The sequence below is a fragment of the Homarus americanus genome, unplaced genomic scaffold, assembly GCF_018991925.1.
Source record: "Homarus americanus isolate GMGI-L3 unplaced genomic scaffold, GMGI_Hamer_2.0 scaffold7493, whole genome shotgun sequence".
Classification (NCBI taxonomy): Eukaryota; Metazoa; Arthropoda; class Malacostraca; order Decapoda; family Nephropidae; genus Homarus; species Homarus americanus.
This window is the reverse complement of record NW_024722894.1, coordinates 23,030-34,570: the sequence shown is the minus strand read 5'-3', so window position 1 is coordinate 34,570 and position 11,541 is coordinate 23,030. Positions and strand designations below refer to the sequence as shown.

The 11,541-nt window shown below is 39.9% G+C and overlaps 2 protein-coding genes across 2 annotated transcripts; both read left to right on the top strand.

Annotated features, from left to right (window-relative positions):
- Positions 1–910: 910 nt before the first annotated feature.
- LOC121863179 (protein ZBED8-like) lies at positions 911–1,461 on the top strand (the record flags this gene model as incomplete). Its single annotated transcript, XM_042361660.1, has 2 exons — positions 911–1,100; positions 1,252–1,461. Coding segments are annotated over 2 exons (400 nt in total), but the record flags the coding sequence as incomplete, so codon positions are not given.
- Positions 1,462–1,523: 62 nt separating this feature from the next.
- Positions 1,524–11,026, top strand: LOC121863178 (protein ZBED8-like). Its single transcript, XM_042361659.1, has 3 exons — positions 1,524–1,671; positions 1,970–2,203; positions 10,935–11,026. Exons 1-3 carry the CDS (start codon positions 1,524–1,526, stop codon positions 11,024–11,026), a joined length of 474 nt encoding a protein of 157 aa, XP_042217593.1.
- The last annotated feature ends 515 nt before the right edge of the window (positions 11,027–11,541 follow it).

Here is an 11,541-nt window from a genome sequence, read left to right as displayed (position 1 = left end):
GTTTTGACTTCTAGAATGGTTTCCCATTGAAAGAAATTAAAGCAAACGTACCCTGCCACTGCTTATAGCGCTGACTGCTAAGCGTCTCTGGTGGCCCATGTTTACCATTTAAATTTATTTCTCATTTTCCACGGTTTATCATGGCTTGGGAATCTTCTCATATACTGGTAAGGCTTAACTGAGGGCCATAGTATCTTCAAATACACACTTTTTCCTAAATATTTTCAATTACCTATGGTTATGTTTTTGGTGAAGGTAGCGAAAGAGGGCCTTAGTTATTATTACTACAGCTGTACCAGCCGAGGTTGGAGGCCTCCGACCGCCTTCTGACCACAATTTCAGAGTGTGGCTAAGAGTGATGGGTGTACAGTGTGTGAATATGTGTTTGTGAGTATGTGGTGAAAGGCACGTGCAAGTGTTGTGAAAAACCAAGAAGGGTTGGTGCGCTATATTTATTTGTTTTATCCATTATTTACAACAAGTTTGTTATTATTTATTGGTCAAAGTTAGGGACTAGGTGCACGTAGTTAGAGTAGGGATGCATAAATAGCGAGAGAATGGATAAAGTTAGGGTCTGGGTGCGTCAGTAGGGTAGGAAAACACGAAGTCATCAGTCAGTATCATTCATATTTTTTTTTGAGGGGAACCTTGAGAAATCCGTAATAATGCTACTGAAAATAGGGTTATCTGTCTGTCTCTCTGTCTGTCTGTAAAGGTTTGTCCGTCAGTCGGTCTGTCTGTCTGCCTGTCTATCTGTCTTTCTGTCGGTCGATCTGTCGTGCTTATTAATTTGTGCTCATTAGTTACTGCTTTCCATATAAATTACATAACATTTTTTTGAGAAAGCTGGAATTTTACCAAAACTTGGATTTGCCCCAACACAAAAGCCTTGTCTTGAAGCATCCTACAGGGTTGCTTATCGCATTGCCAAGCAAAAGAAGCCACATACGATTGGAGAGACCTTGGTAAAGCCATGTGCCCTTGAAATGGTCGAGCTGGTTTGTGGCTTGGAGCAGAGGAAGAAAATTGCAGCAGTGCCTTTGTCAAATGACGTCATCCACTCTACAATTGTTGACATTTCTTCTAATATTCTGAAGCAAGTAATGGAAGAATTAGCAGCTACGCCATTTCTGTTCAGCATGTAACTGACATCTCTCAGTGCAGCCAGGTTCTGGTTTTCGTCCGTTATATGCATGCTGATGCCATCAAAGAAGAATTCCTATTTTGTGAGCCCCTTTTGGAACTACAAAGGCCATCGACATCTTAGAAATGGTGAATAGTTTCTTTGCCAAGCAAAACTTCGACTGGAAGAAAAATCTTTGTACTCTGTGCACAGACGGAGAACCTGCGATGCTTGGCAACACATCTGGTTTTGCTGCTTTGGTGAAAAAAGAAGCTCCTCAGGTCATTGTTTTCTACATCGGCATGCATTGGCGTCAAAGTCTCAGCCAGCAATTCTGAAAGAAGTCTTGTCTACTGGCGTGAAAGTCGTCAACTTCATCAGAGCTAGGTTTTGTCAAGAAATGGGAGCAGAATATGAAGTTCTTCTTTACCACACAGAAGTTCGCTGGCTTTCCAGAGGACAAATCTTGAAGCGCTTGATTGAACTTCGAGCAGAAGTTTCACTTTTTTTGAGAGAAAAAGAAAGCCCACTCTCAGAACAGTTTGACAGTGAGGAGTTCATTCATGGCTTGGCCTACTTGCTGGATATTTTTGGCCATATGAATGAGGTGAATCTTACGATTCAAGACCCTGGAGTCACCATTATGGATGCTGCTGAAAGACTGCAAGCTTTTCTGATCAAGCTGCCACTGTGGAAGAGGAGGTTGGAGGCAGACAACTATGCAAACTTTCCAAAGTTAGAGGAAGTGCTTCTGCAGGATGGAACCGAGTGAGACAAGGCCCTGTCAATTTCTCTGCAGACATCTGGATACTCAGCAGAACTCTTTCAAAGGTTACTTCTTCTCAGGTGACCTTAAAGTTGAAACATGGATTCGTAATCCTTTCCTTGCCGACATAGACTGTATCAGTGATGAAGACCTTGCCAAAGATGACCTCATTGACCTGAAGACAAAGGAAATGTTACGAAATGAATTCAACTCAAAGAGCCTTGGAGAATTCTGGTGTGCGTTGACACAAGCCTACCCTCGTCTGGTAAAGCGAGCTATGGGTGCTCTGATTCTGTTTGCTACTACATACCTTTGTGAGTCAGGGTTTTCAGCACTTGTTTCTATCAAAACGAAAAGTCGAATTCGATTGGATGTCAAAGATGAGATGCGTGTTACCTTGTCAAAGACCACTCTACAGTTTCATCTTCTTCTTATTCAAGCCAAACAACAACAACCTTCTCATTGAAATGAACTTTTGAGCAGAATTAAAGTTTTGCTTTGTTTAATTTGCACAAGATGATTGTATGTCATTCTTGTATGGAGTGGCCATTAATTTTTGCATAAAAAAGTGTGAAACATAATTGTTAAGATTGTTTACTTTATTCATACTTTGTGTATGTCATACACTGTATGAGGCAATTAATTTTCAATAAAATAAAGTATATTCATTGCATGCAAAGTTGTGTTTATGTGCTTATGTGCATTTTTCTGGGGGGGGTCCATAGCTTTCACCAGATTCTCAAAGGGGTCCGTGACTCATAAAAGGTTAAGAACCACTGATGTAGGGGGTTGGGAAAACAGGTGGACTTCTTCCATATGGGCTTACAAGACAATCAAAGGGGGCCTCACATGGACTTGGTCGAGGAGCCCTCCCCTAGTGTTACCAAAAAGGGGTCAAAAACCAACCCCCTTACTCACAGAATTTGTAATTCAACTGTTAAACAGAGGTGTGATAGAACTGTTGCAGTCAGAGAAATATTTCAAGTCTCGCCTATTCCCAGTCCCCAAGAACGGCAGCGACAAATTGAGGTGGATTTTAGATCTTTCCGTCCTGAACAAGTTCATTACCAAAACAAGTTTCAAGATGCCCACTTAGGATCATTAAAGGCATCTATTTCCACCCAACGATTGGATCTCAAAAGTGGATCTCGAAGATGCCCATTATCAAGTGCCTGTTGCTCCCAGGTACAGAAAGTGTCTAGTGTTCGCAGTGGGGGATGTAAGTTATCAATTCACAGTGATGCCATTTGGCCTGACAACTGCGCCAAAAGTGTTTAAAAAACTGGCAAACATCCCCAGAGAGATCCTTGCGAAGGGGGGCATAAGAACTTTTACTTATCTAGATTATTGGCTGATACTCGGAAATTCTTTCGAAGATTGTCAAAGGGCGACCCAATGTACACTAGAACTATTTCAAAACCTACGATTAAAGGTAAACGAGGTCAAATAAAATCTCATACCACGTCAGAAATTGGATTGGTTAGGTCTCCATTGAGACACCAATCAGCAGTCAGTCAGTCTACCAGAAGCAAAAGTAACAGATGTGATACACCAAGTAGAAGCCTTTTGTGTAAAGCACAAGGTTTCTTGGCACGATTGGGGAAAACTACTGGGTCTGTTGAATTTTGCCACAATAGCAGTTCCTTTGGGCAAGTTAAGGAAGAAGCAACTAACTCATCTGGGATCGAAGTTGCTCTACAGAAACAGAATATTGCTTCTTCTCTCCCAATTCAGATCAAGAATCATCTGTCATGGTGGACAAATTTGGACAATCTAATCGGTTCCTCTCCCTTGGTTCCGCCTCAAACAGATTTGGTCGTTTGTACGGATGCATCCGAAAAAGGATGGGGATACCATTCCTCAAAAGGGAATTCAATCAAGGGAACTGGAGCAACTCCCTTTGGGACAAACACATAAACATAAATGAATTAGCAGTGGTCCTATTCTTTTTGTTGGCAAACCCAAATTTAAAATACTTGACGATTCTGTTTGCCATGGACAACAGAATGGCAGTGTTTTGTTTCAATCATCAAGGCTCAACCAGATATTTGGCTTCTTCTAAAACTGTCAGAAATTTTTTTCAAAGTTTGTGTAACACAAACACTTTATCTCAAAGCAACTCACATACCGGGAGTACAAAACAATTGGGCAGATGCGCTGTCCCGTCTCAGGCCAGTATTGACAGAAACAGAATGGTCCCTAACGATATCGAAGTTCAAAAGTCTAGTGAGGAGGCTTGGGACTCCACTCTTTGCCTCACAAAACAATCACAAGATGCCAACTTATACATCCCTGGAACGATCAAATCTTTTAGGAAATGCTCTACTCATAGATTGGAACCGCTGGAATTCAATCTATCTGTTCCCACCTGTGAAAATGTTGCCCAAAGTGGTTCACAAACTCATATCCTTCCAAGGAAAGGTCCTCTTAATTGTACCATATTGGATCCTACAACCGCGATGTCTCGATCTGTTGGAATGGTGCCCGCATCCACTACAATTGCAACAAGGATGTCTAGACCAGGTACTGCACCCTCAGTTCGAGATATCCTTGGCACTTCATGCTGGAGTTTCTCAAAACATGTTTAGATAGATTGTTGGGTAATTTTGATATAGTTAACCAAGTGATAGCAGGTCATAGTCCCCAAACTTCTATGCAATATCAGAAAGCTTGGAAACTTTTTCAACAATTTATCAGGTTAACGACTCCAATCACATTATCAGAAACAATGGTGTTAGAATTTTTAGAATTTCTGTTCAGAGTTAAAGGCCTTCAAGGATCGACAATTGCATCTTATAATTCAGCAATGGTTGACCCTCTGGCATGGGGTTTTAATATTACTTTGAACCCAAGAATTTATCAAATGCTCAGATCATCCTTTTTCATTCAGAGACCTCCTCGGCCTAAGAGAATCCCAAGTTGGTCTCTATATAAATCTACTAAATTTCTTATGGGGCCTAATTACAATATAAATCTGAACCGGGACAGATTGCTCCAGAAGGCAGCCTTCCTTCTAGCAATAGGAAAAGGTATGAGAATCAGTGAGCTGATTTCAATTTCCAATGATCCATCATTATTGGTATTTTCTGAGGAAGATGTCACCCTTTTTCCTACAGAGATCCTAAGAAAAAATGAAAGGGAGGATTTTCAAGCTCAACCTATCAGGATAAAACGGCTAATGGAGGAGACAACGGTTCCTCATATATTGTGCCCAGTCAAGAATCTTCAAGAATGGTTAACCAGATTCCCTAATCGAGGCCCCTGTGTATTCTCATCCTGGGATGGTAAGAAATTGTCTCCTAGTCAAATGACAAAATATTTATCTCAGTTAGTGAGTCAAGCAGACCCTGGCAAGAAATTTTTGGCACATGACACCAGGAAATATGTGGCCTTTCTGCGGCATATGAGCCTCAGTCAGATCAAAGAAGTGGGCTTTTGGAGATCTTCAAAAACCTTTCAAAACAGCTATCTTCATCTATCTCTGAAAGATGTTTCACATGTGGTGGTGCTGGGGTCCCCTCCCCCACCTAGTCAATCTCCACAACCAGGACCTTCTTCCTCATCAGAGTAAATTGAGTATCCTAATTGGGATATGTAAATTAACATTTTACCTTCCGGTAAATGTTCCTAATATTGGAAAATATTCCAATAAGTTTATAATTATAATCTGGACCTAAGCTAGCGGAGCCTTATACGCAATGTCACCTCCCTCTCCACCTCCTGCTCGGGTAATCAAAGCTAGACGTCGCAATCTGGATTGAACAAAAAGCCATTTTTTTCTATAAACCAGTTTTTGTGATATACTGTAGTCCAGAATGTGATGTCGACATCCCACCCATATCCACCCCTTGAGAGTTGACATTTGTTTACGGCTCGCTCTAGGGCAAGAGATGACGGTGGCAGTGTGTGTGATGGAGGGTGCGGGAGGGGGTTTTGAGAATTGCAATTAAATGCCAGGTAGCGATGTGTCCTCTTAATATTACGTATTTAAGTAATTATTAGATGTTTTAATTGCCTGTATGTTGGCCTGGTGAGTTAATGCTAGGCATTTACATACCTCGGTATAAAGCTGGATGTCTCATTCTGGACTATATCAGAAAAATTGGTTTATAGAAAAAAATGGCTAAAAAAAAAAAAGAACATCTCACCTGAATACCAAGAGGTAAGCCATTTGACCCCAAACCAAGAGGGCACTGTGTTGATGGAAAGAGTAGCACATTGATGATGGCTGTGTATATGAAGTTAAAGGCCCTGAAGAGTGGCTGACCGTGGTATGGTGCTGTGGTTGGATGACTTGGGAATAACAACACTCCATCTTCACCAAGAAGTTCCTGAAAAGATTAAGAGTTAACATATAATTTAAAATTAACAACTTAAAGCTTTTAATTTTCCATTAAAAGCGTTCAAATAAGACCTCATCTTCCAAACAAAACAATTACAGTGATCCCTCGGTTAACGAACGCCCCGGTTAACGAAATTTCGGTCAACGAATTACCTTCCATAATAATATTCAATTCGGTTAGCGAAAAAAATTTGGTTAACGAATTCCTTACGAATTTTTCCCAACATGTTTTCGCCTGCTTTCACCTGCTCACCAGCTGTAGTATTAGTCCGCCAATACAGTAATCGGTTTTAGGGCTTAAATTCGTTACCATTTGAGTAAATATCAAGAAGGTTGTCCTATTCAATAATTTTCCAAGTCTTATATTAAAATTTTTAGTCATTTTAACAATTAATTAACATAATTGAAGTACAGGGAACTAGTTTTTAGCGCGCCAAACAGCCATTTGACTCACCCAGAATGGCGTCAGTTTGTGTCCCTGCTCAGTGGAGGAAGCATCTTGCTTGAAACTCTCTTGAACATAAACTATTTTTACGTTTTAAGAGTGCAATTATTGGTCATTCTGAAGTTTATTTTACATATTGACAATATCTAATGCAGTGCAGTGTTAATTTCAAGAAAATAATCTTGAATTACACCAAGTGAACTAAAATTTTAGGGTGAAATGGCGACATGAAGCATGGGGTGACTTCTCTTCCACCCAAATGCCTTCTCTTCTCCCTTCTCCTCCACCCCCATTCTAATTCCAATCATTATCATCATCAACCAGGAGCCTTCTACATGCACACCTCAAAGTAAGTGTACTTTATGCATTTATTTTTAGTTTATATGTAATTTTCGGTGAGCTGGAACCAATTACCCAAAATCCCATTGAAACAATGGTTTCGGTTAACGAACGACCTTCTGGAACGAATTGTGTTCGTTAACCAAGGGACCACTGTATCAATATACAGAGTTTTAAAGTACAGTCATGCGCCGGTTAACGTCCTAGATACGTTCTTGGAAATATGACGTTAACCAAAATGGACGTTGTCCGATCATCACATAAACTTTGTATTTATACTTACGAGTATGTGGAATACTATATACGTACATATACACTTTTACTCTTAAATCACCACTGTAATGTGATACAGGTGATTAATTTTTATCTCTTGTGCAAAATACATGACGTTTATATTAAAATTATTCACTGTTTTACAAGGATTCCAGCAACGCCGAGCAGATGGGGGAGAGAGAGGGTGGGAGCGAGCGTGGGGGGAGGGGAGGCAATACGTTTGACAGTTGGCACAGGCCCAGGTCTAACGAGTGTATATTTATCAGTTCTTAAGTGACTAAGCTTCTCTCTTATAAAAAGCCAGTGACATGACCTGGGTGAATATAATAAACATTGTTGGGATTCTTGTAACATACTGATTAACTTGAATATAAACATGCTATTATTTGCACTAGACAAAACAATTTTAGTACCGGAATCAAATTAGTACATGTGCACTCCAGCTTTGCACTAAGGTCATTTATTTCTATTACGTTTCTTTTAGTATGGTGTGTGCATGTAAATGGATGAAAATAAATGAAGAAATATATGTAAATCTACCCAAAAATACAGTTGAAAAACTTTTTTATAAAATGTACTACAGTATTGTACACTAATGGACAACAATTTTTTTCTCTTGAACAAAATATATGACGTTTATATTCAAATTATTGGCTGTCTTCATAGGATTCCAGCAATGCAAATTATAATCTCCTAACTTTAGTCTGAGATATTATATAAGATAAAAACTGTAAGCCTAAAACCCTGGCTGGGGGGGAGGGAGGGAGGGAGGGAGGGAGGGAGGGACGGACGGACGGACGGACGGAGCCAGCCAGCCAGTGAGGGGTTGGGGTGGGGGGGGGGTTGAGGTGATAAGTTTGAGCTGAAGGTCTCTGTGTGTTTATTTAACAGTCCTACTAAGCTTCTCTCATTTTAAAATGCCAGTGATATGACCTAGGAGAATATAATTAACATTGCTGGGATTCTTGTAAGATACTGATTTATTTGAATATAAACATGTTGTAATTCGCACTAGACATAACAATTTTAGTACCGTAATCAAATTAGTACAGTGGTCCCTCGGTTAACGAGCACAAGTCGTTCCAAAAGGTTGCCCATTAACCGAAAAACTCGTTCACTGAAACCATTGTTTCAATGGGTTTTTGGGTAATTGGTTCCAGCTCACCGAAAATTGCCTAAAATCAACAAAAAAGGTAGTAAAGTACACTTACTTTGAGGTGTGTATGTAGAAGGCTCCTGGATGATGATGCTGATGTGAATTTGAAGTGGGAGGTGGAGGAGAAGAGAAGGAAGTGGAGGTGGAGGAGAAGCATTTTACTGCTTATTGGAAGGTGAGTCACCTTCCATGAAAATCTCAGGAACCTCTGGACTGACAGATTCTCCACCAGAAACATCCTCTCTCCTCCTTGAAGTGGAAGGCTGAGGGCTAGCATCTTGTTCCCGCTGCCTTTTACTGAAGAAAATGTCAATTTTTGTCTGTGGGGCATCTCTCCTCCTCATAATTAACTCATGTTTAAAGAAGGAGACCATTGTGTCCTCAATATGACTCAAAGTTAGTTCAGATATTTTTCCACATCTGGGTGCCTTGAAGCCAGTTTCCTGAACTTCTCCCAGTAGTGAACAACATCTTTCAACTCTGAAGTTGACATATGGGCATCACTTTCCGTTTCCTCCTCACCACTGTCAGCCTCTAACATCTCATCTAGTTGCTGCAAGTCTTCAGGAGTAAGTTCCTGCTCATGAGACATCACAAGCTCTTCTACATCATCCTCCTCCACTTCAAGGCCCAATGACTGACCAATGGACACAGTCTCCTGGTCCAACTCTGTGTCATCCTGAAATCCCTCAAAATCATGGACTACTGATGGCCACAGTGCTTTCCATGAAGAATTGAGGGATCTAGTGCCATGATGACACAATCAATTTTACAGCCTCCAGGATGTTGAATTGTGTCTTCCAGAACTGTTTCAGTGCTAGTTCAGGATCAGTGGAAGTTGCCTGATGACGACACCTGAACATATTCTTCATGTACAACTTCTTGAAGTTGCTGATCACATTCTGGTCCATTGGCTGTATGATTGATGTAGTGTTAAGAAGAGCCTTTAAAGGGAGTTTATTGGTGGTTAGGTAGCTCTTCACAGAAGGGGAAAACACCTCAACAGCCCATTCATTAAAGAGCTGTCTTGTTACCCATGCCTTACGGTTGGATTTCCAATAAACTCCAAGCCGTCCTCTTACCACTTTTTGTTGCTTGAACACCCTGGGGTTCTCAGAGTGGTAGACAAGCATAGGCTTCAGTCGGAAATCCCCTGAAGCATTGGCACCAAGCAATAGAGTGAGACGGTCTTTCATGGGTTTATGCCCAGGTAAAGAGGCTTCATCTCTGGTGATGAATGTGCTTTTGGGCATCTTTTTCCAGAACAGCCCAGTTTCGTCCACATTGAACACTTGCTGTGGAAGATAATTTTCTGTATCCACCAGTTCTTTAAATTCCACTAAAAACTTTGCTGCCCCTTCCATATCAGCACTGGCAGCCTCACCATGCCTAACACTAAATATGTCACTTCTTTTCTTAAATTTTTTTAACCAGCCCTTGCTGGCCCTTAAATCTTCAAAGTCTGTGCCTGAAGAACCAGGTTGATTTACCTTTAAATGTTCGTATATTTCCCTGGCTCTTTCACAAATAAATTCAGTAGAAACTGAATCACCTTTCATCTGTTTTTCCCTAATCCAGATGAGTAGTAACCTCACTGTTTCTGCTATTAGGGATCTACCTTTGAACACTCTGGTAGACTTGTCTCTCACTTTCACTTCCTTGAATTTGTCTTTCTGTGCAAGAATTGTCGATACAATTGATGTCGACATGCCATATTCTTTGCTTAGCACATTTGTTCTAATGCCTTCTTCATGTTTTCTAATTATTTCCTGTTTCATCTGTATTGAAATCGCTTTTCTAGATTTCTTGGGACCCATGCTGGATTCAAAAACAATTTCAACACGTGTTATTTTAAGTTCAATTGCTGTAAATAAAGAATATTTTCTTTAAATTAACACTGCACTGCTCTATATATCATCAATATGTAAAATAAATTTCAAAATGATCAATAATTTGAATGAAAACAGAAAAAAAGCATTTATGTTGAAGTGAGTCTGAAGCAAGATGTTACCTCCACTGAAAAGACACAGAGACTGAATCCTGTTTGGTGTGTTGACACGCTGTTTGGCGCGCATAAAACTAGTTTCCTGTACTTCAATTATGTTCAATAATTGTTAAAATGACTAAAAAATTTAATATTAAACTTTTAAAATGATTGAATAGTACAACCTTCTTGATATTTACTAAAATGGTAAGGAATTTAAGCCCCAGAACCGATTACTGTATTGGCGGACTAATACGACAACTGGTGTGCAAGCGAAAACATGATGAGGGCCGCTCGTAAGGAATTCGTTAATCGAGGGAATGCTCGTTCACCGAAGTTAAGAATCTTATGGAAGGTAATTCGTTAACCGAAATCTCGTTAACCGAGGCGCTCGTTAATCAAGGGATCACTGTATTAACAAACTTGGTTCTACCAGTAGAGATTATCATGATCAGTGCTTAATGCATAGAACCAGAAGCCCTGATGCCTTTGTCCAGACTATACAGGTACTAGTAACAATGAGAAGTTCATTGAGGTGACCATCACGGAGTGTGCGTTTGATGTTAGTTTGGGTGAACCTCTGCCTCCACTCAATTAACTGTCATGGTCAACAGTCACTGATTATTATTTTTCATAAATAACCTATCTTATTGTTACTTCTTTTTCTTCTCTCAAATGAAACATTTTGAAAGTTGTGGGGTATTTTCATCACTATACTCAGGGTTGCTCTACATATAATGAGAAGAACATTTTATTCTACACCACAATTTGCAAGTGTCTACCAAGAGGTTTGATGCAATATTCTGTATACAGTACTAATAATGTTGAACCCAACTTTATAATATCTGTTTATATGGATTCCTTACAACATTCTATGTACTAATAATGGTTGCCTCCAATATAAGAATTTTTACATACTACATGTGTTACAACATGATAATGGTACGCTACTCTATATTGTAATGAGTACGGTAATACATGTTACAACACTGATACAGTACAGTAATGGAGTATATTATACTTAATGTCTTTGAATATTATGCTAGGTTTAAGTGGGTGTTTGGGAGACCAGTCCCTCATGGCAGTCACACTCACAGATTCTGTTTATATCAC

Coding starts and splice junctions, on each gene's coding strand:
- LOC121863178 (XM_042361659.1), top strand. CDS start 1,524: ATGGGAGCAGAATATGAAGTTCTTCTTTACCACACAGAAGTTCGCTGG. Junction 1,672..1,969: donor ACTCTCAGAACAGTTTGACA/GTGAGGAGTTCA, acceptor ACTTCTTCTCAG/GTGACCTTAAAGTTGAAACA. Junction 2,204..10,934: donor GTTTGCTACTACATACCTTT/GTGAGTCAGGGT, acceptor CAGACTATACAG/GTACTAGTAACAATGAGAAG.